The following is a 16,704-nucleotide window of genomic DNA, read 5'->3' as shown; positions in this document are numbered from 1 at the left end:
TGGATTTCCTACCTTCTGGGCTTTCACCAGCATCTGGAAAAAGACAGAAAACCCCTTTGCAGAGAGAAGAATCTTCTCCTTCCAGCACCTCTCGCGCTCACAAGAAGTGTTCTCAAGGTACCAGCGATGCTGTTTACTCACTTTCTTCACTGTCACCTGAAGTGAAAAGTAGGGTCAAGGTCCTGGAAAACCAGGTTACTGGTTCCTGGCAACAAAGGTAAGAGAAATGGTTCTTCATCTCAAAACAGAAGAAAGCAGCCCAAAACTAAAACCATTCCCAAAGCCAACTCTTCAGACAAAGATTAGACTGGACTATAAGACATAAAATGATACTGGTGAGGAGTGAGCTTCTTAGCTCAAGTAGACACGTGAGACTATGTGGGCAGCTCCTGTCTGGAGGCAAGATGAGAAGGTGGGGGGGGACAGGAGCCGGTTGAATGGACACAGGAAATACAGGGTGGAGAGGAGGAGTGTGCTGTCACATAGTAGGGAGAGCAACTAGCGTCACATTAACAATGTGTGTATAAGTTTTTCTATGAGAAGCTGACTTGAATTGTAAACTTACATTTAAAGCACAATCAAAAAAAAAAAAAAAAAACAGAAGAAAGCAGCAAGAGAAGTCTTTCACAGCGGCCAATCCAGTCCAAAGAGAGAGACAACAGAGCCACTAAGACTCCCCATCCCAAGCAGAAACTCACCCCTTGGTCCTTCGGCACCGTCCAGATGTTGGGGAGGGCTTGCTGCAGCACCAACTGGACCTCAAAGGCCTGGAACCCTATGGCAAGGAGACACCGGCCCTCACTGAGCCGCACAGCAGCCCTGGAACAATATCCCACTTCCACCAGAAAAGAAGCCCAGAGGAAGAGAAGCTAACAGACGGAGCAAGTGAAAAAAGGCAGCACTCAGGTTTCCTGAAGCTCAAGAGCCCACGTATGTGATCACAGAACATGATCTAGGGCAGCTACTCAACGTTTCTGGTCTCAGGGCCACTCTTAAATTATTGAGTACGGCAAAGAGTGTGTGTTTGTGAGCATTACAGGTACTGACATTTATCATGTTAGAAATAAAACCTCTGAACAAACATTTGAAATTTTGTTTTAAAATAATAGACCCACTGTACTTTAGCATAACTAACATTTTTAATGAAAATTAACTTTTTCTCACAAAAGAAAAAAGTTTAGTGAAATGACTGGCACTTTTTACATTTTTGCAAATCCCTTTAACGTCTGGCTGGAATCTTTTATCAGCTTCTACATTCAATCTGTCGTCACAGGTTGTTGTCATGGAAACATTGTCGCGGAAGCACACAATGAAAATGCGGCCTCAAAACAGATATGCAGCTAGAAAGGGAAAGAATTAGTAGCCTCATCAGATCACCCTGGGTGTTCCTCTTCAGTATGACTCCAAAATCCAGTAAGTGGTAGTTTCTTAAAGATGAGTTGCAGCAACACAGAATCTGACAACAAACTTCTCATACTGTCACATTAAAACCAACTGGTCTGTCTTGCACTTTGACTGGATCTTTTACCCATAATTCTGTAACACCATGATCGGTTCTTTGGAATATACTGGTATGCTAAGTTATGCAGGGCTTCCAAACATGCACACATTTCATTCCACGATACCAACAAAAGACAGAGCTAACTATCCCCACTGATCTCATCTGAAAAGCCGGCCCTGGGAAACCATCAAGCTTATGGTGGTAGACGCAAGTTTTCAAAAATTCCAGTTCCTGATTGAAAGCTCGAATTTTATCACTAATAAATACTGTCAGTTATTTTCATTGACGTGACAGACTCCCTCTTTTCATCCGAGAAAATGACAAATACCCAAGTCTAAATAACCACAGTTCTTCCAAGATGATGTTCCATGAAAAAGGGTGGTTAATCCAGCTCTGAGCTCAAAACTATGTACGTGGTTCTCAGGACAACCCTGGTACGTACTTAGGTACACAGCTGCCATGTTTGATGCATACTTATTTTGACACACTGAATATTAAAAAATTGTGTAATCAAAGATCGAGATTTGATAAAATCAATAATAATTATTTCTTCACCAAGCAGGTTCTTAAGTTTTTTTTTTTTTTTTTTAACAGCACGCATGTGATTAGTGCCACAGCCTTACCTGTACTAAGGCGCCTCAGGTTTACCTGTACTAAGGTGCTTCAGGTTTACCACCATTGCTGTGGCACTACCTGCGTAAGTGGTGAAATGATAATAGCAAGTAACAGCTGATATCCTAAGAACTTCTGATCTTGTGGAAAGGGTCTCAGAGAGCCCCAGGGGTCCACAGATCAGGCATGACGAACCGCCCTCTAGAGCATGTTCACTGTGGGGAAAAACTTCAGAGATTAAGGAAAGTAATTAAGATCAGAGAATATAGGGCACTCAGGGTCAGTGTTACGGACAGAATTGTGTCCCCCCAAATGATGTATTTTAAATCCTAACCTCTATCCCTGCGGCTACAAGCCCATTTGAGAATGGGCTGTCTCTGTTGCGTTCATGAGGCTGGATTAGTGCAGGGTGTGCTTTAAATTAACCTCTTTTGAGATATAAAGGAGATTAAACCAGCAAGAGAAGCGGATGGGGTAAGACAGATGCCAAGACACATGGAGATCTCCAAGGACGGAGGCAGCAGAAACTAGAGATGACCACCATTCTCTAGAGTCAACAGAGACAGAAAGCCTTTCCCCAGAGCTGGCACCCTGAATTCAGACTTCTAGCCTCCTAAAATGTGAGAAATAAATTTGTTTGCTACAGCCAAACACGTGTGATATTTGTTATAGCAGCACTAGATAACTAAGACAGTCGGCATAAAAAGGATGGCTCTGATAGTTTCAGGGGACATCTAAGACAATTAGCATGTTAAAATCTATTAAGAAAACATTCTGCATCCCACTTTGAAGAGTGGCGTCTGAGGTCTTAAACGCTAGCAAATATCCATCTAAGATGCATCAACTGGTCTGAACCCACCTGGAGCAAAGGAGAATGAAGAACACCAAGGACAGAAGGCAATTACGAGCCCAAGAGACAGAAAGGGCCACGTGAACCAGAGACTACATCATCCTGAGACCAGAAGAACTAGATGGTGCCTGGCTACAACCCATGACTGCCCTGACAGGGAATGCAACAGAGAACCCCTGAGGGAGCAGGGGAGCAGTGGGATGCAGACCCCAAATTCTCATAAGACCAGACTTAATGGTCTGACTGAGACTAGAAGGATCCCGGTGGTCATGGCTGCCAGACCTTCTGTTGGCCCAAGACAGGAATCATTCCTGAAGCCAACTCTTCAGATATGGATTGGACTGGACAGTGGGTTGGAGAGGGATGCTGGTGAGGAGTGAGCTTCCTGGATCAGGTGGACACTTGAGACTAGGTTGGCATCTCCTGCCTGGAGGGGAGATGAGAAGGTGGAGGGGGTTAGAAGCTGGCGAAATGGATGCGAAAAGAGAGAGCGGAGGGACAGAGCGGGCTGTCTCATTAGGGGGAGAGTAATTGGGAGTGTGTAGTAAGGTATATATGGGTTTTTGTATGAGAGACTGACTTGATTTGTAAACTTTTACTTAAAGCACAATAAAAATTATTTAAAAAAAAAAAAAAGGATGTCTCTGAACGGAATTTTACTTCCTAGTCTTAATATTCGAAGTAGGTCAGAAAGCCTCCAGCTTTTTCATTCAGGCCAGACCTTTGTCTAAGCCTGGAGCTACTTATCTTCTCAGCTAATGCTGGCATCAGACCCAGTGGTTGGAAATTCAGGCCCAGGAACCCAGGGTAAGAGACGGTGTGCTATCCCCAGTGGCTGGCCCACGATAGGGGCCTGCCCCAACACCCCTCACACCTACCAGTGATGCCAGGGAGAGTCATCCAATCGCCTTCCTCTGCCAGGGCCAGCCACCGTGTAACTCTATCAATTACCATCTTGATTTGGTCTTTATCCAAAGAACTGAAAAAAGCACAGGAAAGCAGAAATATCAGAGACACTGCACTAGAACTGTAAGACAACTTAAAATGCATCTGAGGTCTCCAGTGTTGATGCTGGAAGCTAGTGGAGAAAATGGACCCAAAAAGATCATTTATTTCCAGGTCTTATCATGCAACAAGAAGCCAAACACTTGGCCCATACGCTTCCAAGCATTCCTGGGAACACATTAGGTCCCGTACTGCTTCCCCAGGACTTCAGAGAAGTTACTGGGATTTGGTCAGTACTGAGCACTACCACATGGAGCCCTGGTGATGCAGCGGTTAAGAGCTACAGATGCTAACCAAAAAGGCTGGTAGTCTGGATCCACCAGGTGCTCCTTGGAAACTCTCTGGGGCAGTTCTACTCTGTCCTATAGGGTCGCTGTGAGTCGGAGTCAACTCTGCGCCAACGGGTTTGGTTTTGGTTTGAGCACTACTATCAGTACTGGCTTCTTTATGCCACTTTCAGAGGTGGTGAAGTACCATTTGGTGAAATAAGGAAAAGACAGGGACTCTGGTAAATAGATCTTCTCCTGTGTTAGAAATATAAGAACATAATGTGATTTGGAGGTAAGGAAAGACCTTTTTCCAACATTTCAAAATAAGGTTAAAAATTCAGTTTGTGTTTTTCCATTACAAAGAGCTACATTTTAGTATGAAAACCACCAGGATTAAAAAAAAAGGAAAAACTCCAACATTACATAAGAGAATTCCTGGACCAGGTAATCAATCACAACATTTTAGAGTTAAAAGCTAATTTAACCCCCTTCGTGATACAGGCAAAGAATTTAAAGCCCCAAGAGCTTAACTGACTTGTTCACAATCACCCACTGAATTCAGAGCAGTGGCCGGACCAGAACCCAGTGGCCTGCTCTGCCTGCCACAACCACCCTGCCTGCCCACCCTCATCACACAGACTCTTAACGCCACAGCAGTCCTGGGTTTAAGTACTAAGTCTCGAGAACTATGCTTGGTACTGGGGACCAAAGACAGAAGACAGACATCCTGCCCTCAGGGAAAACAGCAGAAACTAACACACCAGAGCAAATCCACCCACGCCGAGGCTTGAGTTTGAAAGTCTGTGCACAGCACACAGCTGGGACAGCCAAAGTCACCCGGGAGTTCCCCCTGAGCAGTCTTGGGGTTCTCTCTTGCTCACCCCGCTCACAGCACCAATTATACAAACCAGTCTATGCAAACTAAGATCACCCACCTCTAATGTCAAACTGTGTGGTGGATGACAGATCCCACTCCACACACCAGCTGCACTGTTTGGAAATCTCAGCTTCCCTCCCTGTTCAGTTCAGACCTTAGCTGCTCACACAAGCCTCCCGTGCCCCCAGCCACTCAGGGATGGGTCAGTGGGTACCAGCTGCAAGCTTGGGAGTCCCTCTTGACTCCCTCCACTTCAGACCATCTGGCTCCCCCTGTTCCTTTGGGTCCAGTCATGTGCTGGAACAGTTCATGGAGCTGACAGGAGTCAACATACCTGCAATAACAGCTTTAATGTAACAAAAAAGGATACAAATGAAGAGATACATAGGGCAAGGCCCAGGAGGGGTCCCAGCTCAGAACTCCTACACCCCTGGGAGATGCACTTACTCTTCTGAGCAGATGTTCGCTCTCACTAACCCAGAAGCTCCCCTGAGCCACCATATTCCAGGGCTTTTATCAGCCAGTCCATGCGCTCATTATGTCACCAAGTAGGCTCCCTAGCCAGACTGGCACCAACAAACCCTCAGGTATAGTCGAGATACCTCAATTACTTATGAGATCCCTTATGGTGATTTTTCTACAAACCAAGGGCAAATGCCAGATGAGGGGATTCATTGCCCCACACCGTCAGAAGACCCCAGGGAAGACCAACACAACATCTCCCAGCAGTCCGACAGAGCCTTCGTTCTTCCCTCCAGTGCTGGAATGGTGCTCCTGTTTCTTTATCTCACCCCCAAATTAAGAGTCAGTTTTTTTTTTTTTTCCCCCTTCACTTTTAAACACTAACACCATACTCAGTGCAGGCAGGGGGTCACCTAAGAGCTGAACCTGATGGCGCAAACAGCTGACTGCCATTTTTCATCTCATGTGTAGGAAAGGAATCACCAGCCCCACAGAGGGTTCTGTTCTGGCTGAGCACATGAGTGGACTCCATCCCAGTTAAATGTGGATGATACGATGTCACCTTTCTTCTAGCAACAGTGTATCCAGGGGCAGATTATCCAAGAGGCAAGGTAAGCACAGTGCTTTCCTTGCTTACCAGAATATGTGTAGTGAACAATTTCACATTGTTTTCACCACATCAAAGACTCTGCCTCTCTCCCAAACCAACAGCACCTTCCTACAGAATCAAAGCCTCTTGTTCTTAACCACTGCAGCACCAGAGGTCCACAGATTAGCATATATGCCCACATCGGCCCATGCATGTCTTGTTTACTGGTTAAACCATCCCTGTGACTGTAGTGAACGATTTCACCAAGAGTGATGGATTAACCACTAAGCAAGGTATGTATAGCTGATTTGTGGGTACCTTTGATGTGGCGAAACCTACGTGAAGTCTTTCACTACAGATTAGTAAGTAAGCACGAGTTAGCCTCTGTGCACCTCACATAATGGGTAATCCGTCCCTGTCACGGATTGTAAACTTGAAAACGGGCTTTGATTCTGTAGGAAAGTGCTATGGGTTTAGGAGACAGACAGATAGATGCCAGCCATACCTAGAAAGAAAACTGGATTTCACCACCAGGGACGGAATAATCAGTAAGCAAGGTACTCGCGGGCTGATTTGTGCGTACTTACTATTCTGCAGTGAACGATTTCACGTGGGTTTTGCCACACCTTTGGTTGTAAAATTGCTCAGTACAGATTAGTAAATACGCACAAATCAGCCCATGCGTACCTTGCTTATTGGGTAATCCGGCCCTGAGTGTACCTATCCACAGGAATGAAAAAACAATGACAAAACCCAAAAAACGCTTGGCAAAATTAGCTCTACCTGCGAACTCTCCAGTTCCCACACAGGATACTGTGTTTAATTTTCCTCTCTTGTTCTTCATTCATATATGGGATTCCATTTTTGAGAAACTAAAAAACAAAGCAATGAGACTGGTCTGAGTATTTTCTGTACTCAGAGTGAAAAGAAGCCTTTTGGTTCACGTGGACAAGGAAGACGGGGAAGAAATCCAGCCGACAGACCAGGTAACTTTTGTAATGGTCCCGCTTCCCTCCTCCAATGCCATACCTTGTTATAGTCGAAGCCATACTGATTCAAAAACTGAACACTAGAAGCCTGGAAAGAGAATTCTGAATCCAAAATCCCAAACGTTGTAGGGAAGAGAAAGAAGTTACATGAATGGGATACATACCTACAAAAAGATAAACATAAGGAGAAGAAGCGAAACCATCTGTCAAACGCTGGCTCACAAAGCAGGCTTCAGAGTTGGCTCTTTCATTTAAGAAGTATTTGAATGTCTGCTATATATCAAGTACTATGACTGGCATTGAAGGACCAAAGAGATGAGGCAGAGACTTGCCCTCAGGGAAGAGTCCCCACAGGGACAGATTGTGAATGGCCCCACTAGGGCCGCTCTTTAGTCAGAACGTGCAGCTCAGCACACTACTGTGACAGACGGGGCCGTCTTAACAGATGGAATGGCCCTTCTGACTCGTGGGGGCCTGTGATCTGCCAGATAGGCATTTTAAACATCACCCTCATTACAACACGCTGTGGTAATCGCTCTAACAAAGGTGCATAGACCAACAACGGAAACAGGGAAGGCAGCACTACGGCACAGGGCAGGGTGGCCAGAAAGGCCCCACAGGAATGGCACTGCTTTCGGGCCTGGCAGGGTGAGCTGGGATTCACAGAGAAGGGCACACAAGCAGGGGGGAATGTGGAGCGTCTGGGGCACGAGGCTCAGCTGCCTGAGGTAAAACTTGAAGGGCAGCAGCTGTAGAAGGTAAACAGACAAGAGCCATGTTTTGCTGAAGGTCTTTATACGTACTTGTTGGACTCTCCTTTGACTCTGGAAAACACAGACAATCCTAGAACGACAACAGAAAGAATGAATATGTAGGCGACCTGAAGTTACCCAACAAGCCAAAACATTCTGAAAAGTGCTTTGCATCCCAAGATACTACCCTGGGCTTTAGAATGGTGTAACTTTGTAATGCTTACAAATTAGAAAGTCACTGTTCAGGTGCATTCTTGCCTCAAGATAAACATTAACAGAACCCTCTTTGACTCACCACAGAACCATTATATAGTGGAAGAGCCGAGAACCATTCAAGCTGCCAGAACCACAGAGAGCTGTTTCAGAAGTCAATGCAGCCTCTTAATTGAGAAAAGTTTATTATTTTCCAAGATACTAACTTATAAACAGCATGTTTAGTTGAAATCTCACGTGGAAAAAAAAAATGAGATAGAAAAACAAAAATAGACAACAACTACTGAAAGCCTACAAACACACACACACACACACACACAATTCAGCCTATTAAGTCTAGGCAGGAGGAAGATGAAGTAAAGACAGATGTGAAGTATGTGAGCTATCGAATTGTAATCCACACTGAAGTGGCTAAAATATAATTGCGGATGGTTCTTCAAATACAGAAGTAAATACTGACAATTTTTTAGCTTCAGAACTAACCTGAGGAAACATCAGAAACCCTAAAGATTTATAAATTTAGCTGCTTTAAAATGTCTGTGTTGTTAAAAAGACCACACACAAAGTGAAAAAGGCTTCAAATAAAGGGTAACAATAGAAGCATGAAACCAAGAGCTGTTCCCCTTTCTTTTCAGAGGTCTTACAATTAGGAAAAACAACCACAATAGAAAAATAGGAAAGGACGACGATAGACAATTCAGAGAACAAACACACAGATGTTCACTGTCACTCATCAAAAGCAGGGGTCAATAAAATCTGGCCCACAGCCTGTTTTGTGAATAAAGTTTTATTGGAATACCAACCATGGTCGTTCATTTACATACTACACATGGTTGATTTCACACTACAATGGCAGAACAGAGCAGTTGTAACAGAGTCTCTGGGTGGTGCAAACAGTTAACAGGCTTGGCTGCTAACCAAAAGGTTGGCAGTTCAAATCCACTCAGAAGCACCTTGGAAGAAAGGCCCGGCAACCTATGTTCAAAAAATCAGCCACTGAAAACCCTAAGGAGTACAGTTCCACTCTGACACACGTGGGGTTGCCATGAGTTGGAATCAACTTGGTGGCATAAACAGTTCTGTTTTGTTTTGTTTTTAACAAAGACAGTATGGCCCACAAAGCTTAAAATGCTTACTATATAGCCCTTTACAGAACAAGTCTGCCAACCTCTTTATTTTAAAATGTCTGTCAGTTTGTCGTACTGTGGGGGCTTGCGTGTTGCTGTGATGCTGGAAGCCGTGACACCGGTATTCAGATACCAGCAGGGTCACCCATGGAGGACAGGTTTCAGCTGAGCTTCCAGACTAAGACAGACTAAGAAGAAGGGCCTGGCACTCTACTTCTGAAAAGCATTAGCCAGTGAAAACCTTATGAATAGCAGCAGAACACTGTCTGATACAGTGTTGGAAGGTGAGCTCCCAGGTTGGAAGGCACTCAAAAGATGACTGGGGAAGAGCTGCCTCCTCAAAGTGGAGTCGACCTTAATGACGTGGATGGAGTAAAGCTTTCGGGACCTTCATTTGCTGATGTGGCATGACTCAAAATGAGAAGAAACAGCTGCAAACATCCATTAATAATCGAACCTGGAATGTACAAAATACCAATCTAGGAAAATTGGAAATCGTCAAAAATGAAATGGAACCCATAAACATTGATATCCTGGGCATTAGTGAGCTGAAATGGACTGGTATTGGCCATTTTGAATTGGACAATAGTATAGTCTACTATGCTGGGAATGACAAATTGAAGAGGAATGGTGGTGTATTCATCATCAAAAAGAATGTTTCAAGATCTATCCTGAAGTACAACAACACTGTCAGTGATAGAATATCCATATGCCTACAAGGTAAATATGACTATTACTCAAATTTACGCACCAACCACTAGGGCCAAAGATGAAGAAACAGAAGACTTTTATCAGCTGCTGCAGTCTGAAATTGATTGAACATGCAATCAAGATGCATTGATAATTACTGGTGATCGGAACGCGAAAGTTGGAAACAAAGAAGAAGGACCAGTAGTTGGAAAATATGGCCTTGGGGACAGAAACAATGCCAGAGAGCGAATGACAGAATTTTGTAAGACCAACGGCTTCTTCATTGCAAATACCTTCTTTCACCAACATAAACAGTGACTATACACATGGACCTCGCCAGATGGAACACACAGAAATCAAATTGACTACATCTGTGGAAAGAGACGATGGAAAACTCAATATCTTCAGTCAGAACAAGGCCAGGGGCCAACTGTGGAACAGACCATCAATTCCTCATATGCAAGCTCAAGCTGGAACTGAAGAAAATCACAGCAAGTCCACGAGAGCCTAAATATGACCTTGAGTACATCCCACCTGAATTTACAGACCATCTCAAAAACAGATTTGATGAATTGAACACCAGTGACCGAAGACCAGAGAAGTTGTGGAATGACGTCAAAGACATCACACATGAAGAAAGTAAGAGGTCATTGAAAAGAAGGACCAAGATGGATGTCAGAGGAGACTCTGAAGCTTGCTCACGAATGTCAAGCAGCTAAAGCAAAAGGAAGAACTGATGAAGTAAAAGAACTGTAGATTTAAAAGGGCATCTCAAGAAGACAAAGTATTATATTGACATGCGCAAAGAACTGGAGATGGAAAACCAAAAGGGAAGAACACGCTCAGTGTTTCTCAAGCTGAAAGGACTGAAGAAAAAATTCAAGCCTCAAGTTACAATAGTGAAGGATTCTATGGGGAAAATATTAAACGATGCAGGAAGCATCAAAAGAAGATGGGAGGAATACAGAGAGTCAATATACCAAAAAGAATTAGTCAATGTTCAACTATTTCAAGAGGTGCACATGATCAGGAACCGATGGTACTGAAGGAAGAAGACCAAGTTGCTCTGAAAGCATTGGTGAAAAACAAGGCTGCAGGAATTGATGGAATATCAACTGAGATGTTTCAACAAACAGATGCAGCACTGGAGGCGCTCACTCGTCTATGCCAAGAAATATAGAAGACAGCTTCCTGGCCAACTGACTGGAAGAGATCCGTATTTATGCCTATCCCCAAGAAAGGTGATCCAACCGAAAGCGGAAATGATAGAACAGTATCATTAGTATCACACACAAGCAAAATTTTGCTGAAGATCATTCAAAAACAGCTGCAGCAGTGTATCGACAGGGAACTGTCAGAAATTCAGGCAGATTTCAGAAGAGAACGTGGAACCAGGGATATCGTTGCTGACGTCAGATGGATCCTGGCTGAAAGTAGAGAATACCAGAAGGATATTTACCTGTGTTTTATTGGCTATGCAAAGGCATTCAACTGTGTGGATTATAACAAATTATGGATAACATTGCGAAGAATGGGAATTCCAGAACGCTTAATTGTGCTCATGAGGAACCTTTACATAGATCAAGAGGCAGTTGTTCAGACAGAACAAGCGGATACTAACTGGTTTGACGTCAGGAAAGGTGTGCATCAGGGTTGTATTCTTTCACTATACCTATTCAATATGTATGCTGAGCAAATAATCCAGGAAGCTGGACTAAATGAAGAAGAACAGGGCATCAGGATTAGAGGAAGACTCATTAACAACCTGCGTTATGTAGATAACACAACCTTGCTTGCTGAAAGTGAAGAGCACTTGAAGCACTTACTAATAAAGATCAAAGACCACAGCCTTCAGCATGGATTACACCTCAACATAAAGAAAACAAAAATCCTCACAAATGGACCAATGAGCAACAACATGATGAACGGAGAAAAGATTGAAGTTGTCAAGGATTTCATTTTACTTGGATCCACAATCAACACCAATGGAAACAGCAGTCAAGAAATCAAAAGACGCATTGTGCTGGGGAAATCTGCTGCAAAGGACCTCTTTAAAGTGCTGAAGAGCAAAGATGTCACCTTGAAGACTAAGGTGCACCTGATCCAAGCCATGGTATTTTCAATTGCATCATATGCATGTGAAAGCTGGACAATGAATAAGGGAGACCAAATTGACGCCTTTGAATTGTGGTGCTGGCGAAGAAAATTGAATATACCATGGACTGCCAAAAGAACAAACAAATCTGTCTTAGAAGTACAGCCAGAACACTCCTTAGAGGCAAGGATGGCCGCATCTTACATACTTTGGACAATTGTCAGGAGGGATCAGTCCCTGGAGAAGGACATCATGCTTGGCAGAGTACAGGGTCAGCAGAAAAGAGGAAGACCCTCGACGAGGTGGACTGACACAGTGGCTGCAACAATGAGTTCAAGCATAACAACAATTGTAAGGATGGCTCAGGACCAGGCAGTGTTTCGTTCTGTTGTGCACAGGGTCGCTATGAGTCGGAACCAACTCGACGGCACCTAACAACAACAAGTAAATCAAAATAGCAATTAGATCATGTTTCCTCTACTAAACCAAAAAAACTCATAATCACAGTGTTGGTGAGGGAAAGAGACAGGTTCACTGCTTCTGTTAATGTAAATCACCGTAAACTCTGTGGGTGGTTGGCAGGAAGAGAAGGAGCCCTGGTGGTGCAGTGGTTAAACACGCAGCTGCTAACCAGATGGTTGTTAGTTCAAACCCACCAGCTGCTCTGCGGGAGAAAGATGTAGCAGTCTGCTTCTGTAAAGATGACACAGCCTTGGAACCAGACGGGGCAGTTTTACTCTGTCCTATTTTTTTTTATAGGGTCACGATGAATCACAACTGACTCAGCGGCAATGGGTTTGGTTCAGGGCTTTGGTCTAGTTCAACCCTCTGCTGAGAATGTGCATTTCCACCCCAGATATACTGAATCAGAATCCACATTTTAACAAGATCCCCAGGTGTGGCATGTGTACATAAGAATCACCTGGGGATCTTGTTAAAATGTAAACTCTGATTGGGCATATCTCCGGTAGAGATGCAAATTATCAGCAGAGGGTCGAGCTGGAACAAACCGGCTCGAGACCTTGCTTTGGTTTTGGGTTGGGCAGGAAGGGGACTAGTCTGACAAGGTACATCGATACTTTAAACCACTTGTTCTCTAACGTGCAATTCCACTACTACAAGTGTGGCAGATGCACGTAATCACGAAAGCATGCTGCTGTTGTTGTCAGGTGCCATCCAGTCAGTTCCAACCTACCGCGACCTTACAGGACAGAGTAGAACTGCCCCACAGGGCTTCCAAGGAGCAGCTGGTGGATTTGAACTGCTGGCCTTTTGGTTGGCAGCCAAGCTCTTAACCACTATGCCACCAGGGCTCCCACAAAAATACAGTAATTTATAAATATCAAGATTTAATACACACAAGTGGTAACTGAAACATGCATTATTAAAAGACTGAATCAATAGATATATTCATAGATTAGAATACTATGCAGTTGTTAAAAAACAAACAAGAAATCTGTGTGTGCCTGATACAGAAAGACCTCCAAACTCTATTAAATGAAAAAAGCAAGGTACAGAGCAAAATGGAAGGGCAAATTTTAAAAATAAAAATCATAACACATTTTTCCTTGAAAGACGGACAACAAACAGATTAACAATGACAGTTTCTTAACGATGATTTACTTAGGCATTACTCATTGTTACGGATGAACTGTGTCCCCCAAAAAATGTTCATTGTAACTCCTAACCTCTATGCCTGTGGTTATCATCCCATTTGGGAATGGGCTGTCTTTGTTATGCTAACGACACAGGACTAGTGTAGGGTGTGTGTTGAGTCCATCTTTTACAAAATATAAAAGCAGCAGAGATGGGAGAAGACAGATGCCATGCCACATGAAGATCACCAAGGCACCAAAGAACAGGGACCTTCCCCTAGAGCTGACAGAAAAAAACAAGTCTTCTCCTAGAGCTGGCACCCTGAATTCACACTGCTAGCCTCCTAAACAGTAAGAAAACAAATCTGTTTGTTTAAATCACCCACTTGTAGCATCTCCAGGAGAGCAGCACCAGGCAACTAAGACAGTCATGAAAACAGTGTGGCTAGTTTAAGTTTCTGCTTGTTCCAAAGTGTTAGGTCCCACAGACATAAAAAACCCAAACCTGTTGCTGTCGAGCAAATTCCGACTCATAGCGACCCTACAAGGGCAGCGCAGGGCTGTCCCATAGGGTTTCCAAGGAGCGGCTGGTGGATTCAAACTGCCAACCTTTTGGTTAGCAGCCATAGCTTCTAACCACTGTGCCACTAGGACTTCAAGTTCTCCATGCCTCCCTGTTGGGAAATCGAACCCCAGTCTCCTGCGGGACAGCCAGGATATTTACCACTATACTAACCATAGCCAAAACCAAAACAACATACAAAATGATACCCGCTATCTCAGAGAAGTATCAAAGCTGTTTTTTTACCAGTAGCACACAAGAATAATAAAAATAATTCATAACAAACAGCTGAGTGTTTAACTCACCAATCTGACAGATTGTAAACTGCTGGACACTCTGCCGGCTCTTTAGATACCACTCTGATGGCAAGTCAAACAGGCTGTGGAAAAAGGCAAGTCACTGCGCAGGCAACGCTGCCTGTCCTCCCCATCAGCCCCTCCACCAGGGCAGCTGTTCCCTGTCACACAACTAGGGAAGGGACATTCCAAGTCTAGTGCACAGACAGCGGCCCTGCACGTGGGGGCGCCCAACATCGAGCTGTCCCTGCCCCCAACCCGACGCCAGGATGGCATCTGGAGGTGACACAGGTCAGTCCCCGTTACCTGATCTGCTGGGGCCTGGACAGGGTGGAGCGAAGGCCAGTGAACTCTATGTCCAGACCTGGGGGGAGGAGGGAGCAGAAAAGACAAAAGTCCCGCAAAGACCCTGGCACCGCTATTTATGCCCTAAACGTTTCAGATGGCAAACATCCTCTGCTGCCCAAGAAGCCAGGTATGGTCAGGAGAGGACATGGAGACCGACGAAGCAGGGAGAAGCCAGGCCACCCGGGTCCGTCCGCCCAGCCCCGCTGGCACTAGCGGGCCCCGCCGACAGCGCAGCGGGTGTGACCTGCTCACCTCCCAGCTCAGGGCACCTTCCTTGGGATGGAGACGCCCGAGGGCGCGGAGCCCCGGCCTGGGCCTGGCACCGTCTCGGTCTCCCAGTCTCCCCGTCCCGACGCCCCTCGGCCTCCCATCCCTCCCCCGCCGCCCCCGCGCGTCCCCACCGGGCGTCCCCAGCCTGGTTCCCGGCGTCTCACCCACGAAGTCCGCGCGGAGAACCAGCTCCTGCAGCAGGGGCAAGAGCTGCTCGAACTCCTCGGCGCCCACGTCCATGGCCACGCAGGTCCCGCAGGCGCCGGCGGAGGCCGCGTGGAGCCGCGTGCTGCCCACTTCCGCCCGCCCGCCGCCACAGTGGCCTTAAAGGGCGCGCACCAGGCCGGAGCGGACCACCGGTCCCTGGGCCCTTCGGCAACCTCGGCTGCACACCTCCTTACAGGTGTTTGAATTTACAACTTGCTCACAAAGGGCTGTGACCCATGGGTGGTGCAGTTACCCCACTTGGTGGCTAACCGGTCCACCCAGAGGCACGTCGGAAGACCGGCCTGGAGATCTACTTCCAGAAAACCAGCCACTGAAAACCCTAGGGAGCATAGCTGTACTCTGACTCACATGGGGTGGCCATGAGGGATTCACCCCAGTTGGTTTTTAAACAGCACCTGAAGGAATGGTAAGTGAATACAGAGTACTGAAGAGCTGCCGCTGAGGAAGAGGCTGGAATTTAAATCCGTATTTTAAATTATCACTCTTCCCCAACTTCTCCATCAGTGTACTGGTCTGTCGGCATCCCTTCCACCTGACGCCTTCTCCCTCACCTGGCTTTGTTCACATCACCGCTGTCTTTATAGTACCTCGTATTGTATTTTGCACACAAAAGCCTCAAGAATTACCCAATAAGTTGAAGAAACCTTAACTGGTGCACAGAGACTATCTAGTACAATCATACACCTGAAGAAATCCCTACTACAGGGACACTTACGGGGGAAGCCTTTTTTTGTCACTGCCCATTTCCGAAGCTGCTGGTTCAGTCCATGCTCTTCCTATAGTCCCTCCCTGGAGTCCTCCTAAACTTCTGTTTCAACAGCCTTCTCCAGCAGTGATCTTCAAAGCGAGGTGCTCACATCAATCTTTAAGATGAGGGAAGAAAATGCTAGAATTCTATCTTTTTTAGTGTTTCCACTGTGACGTTTATCGATCACAAGGGAAAATATATAAGCCATTGGATTATGAAGGCTTTCCAGAATCAATCGTATTTCTTTTAATGCTGGTGCCCACAGATTTGTGTTTACCTTTTAAAAATAGAATACTCAGATTGACAGTAGCATCACATTTCACTTCTAATAAATCGATCATTGGGGTTGTTGTTGCGTGCTGACAAGTCGATTCCAACTCACAGCAACCCTGGAGGACAGAGAACTGCTCCATAGGGTTTTCTAAGCTGAAATCTTTACGGGAGCAGATCGCCAGGTCTTTTCTTCCACAGAGCCACTGCCGACCTTTCAGCTAGCAGCCAAGCACTTAACCATCGCACCACCAGGGCTCCTTATCACTGTGGTGTACATTTACAAGTTGGCGATGATGCTCTAGAAGCTTTCCTAAATGCTTATAGCTTCTTTCTCCCTAAATTTATCTGAAATA

The 16,704-nt window shown here is 45.3% G+C and overlaps 1 protein-coding gene across 3 annotated transcripts in view; it reads right to left on the bottom strand.

Moving 5' to 3' along the window:
• The window catches only part of PNLDC1 (PARN like ribonuclease domain containing exonuclease 1), a 28,445-nt gene extending 13,100 nt beyond the window's left edge, over positions 1-15,345 (bottom strand). For all 3 annotated transcript variants that reach the window (XR_010323227.1, XM_003419225.4, XM_023559347.2), the window contains exons 1-9: positions 15,267-15,345; positions 14,791-14,848; positions 14,494-14,567; positions 7,958-7,997; positions 7,195-7,318; positions 6,949-7,037; positions 3,842-3,942; positions 699-775; positions 13-156 (exon numbers count right to left, since the gene is read on the bottom strand). Coding sequence is in view for 2 of the 3 variants with exons in the window: in XM_003419225.4 (XP_003419273.2) it covers positions 13-156; positions 699-775; positions 3,842-3,942; positions 6,949-7,037; positions 7,195-7,318; positions 7,958-7,997; positions 14,494-14,567; positions 14,791-14,848; positions 15,267-15,342 (783 nt within the window). In the remaining variant the exon portion in view is untranslated. The remainder of the gene's footprint in view (positions 1-12; positions 157-698; positions 776-3,841; positions 3,943-6,948; positions 7,038-7,194; positions 7,319-7,957; positions 7,998-14,493; positions 14,568-14,790; positions 14,849-15,266) is intronic.
• Positions 15,346-16,704: the final 1,359 nt, after the last annotated feature.

This window comes from Loxodonta africana, chromosome 1 (assembly GCF_030014295.1).
Source record: "Loxodonta africana isolate mLoxAfr1 chromosome 1, mLoxAfr1.hap2, whole genome shotgun sequence".
Taxonomy (NCBI): domain Eukaryota; kingdom Metazoa; phylum Chordata; class Mammalia; order Proboscidea; family Elephantidae; genus Loxodonta; species Loxodonta africana.
This window is presented reverse-complemented; position numbering and strand designations above follow the sequence as displayed.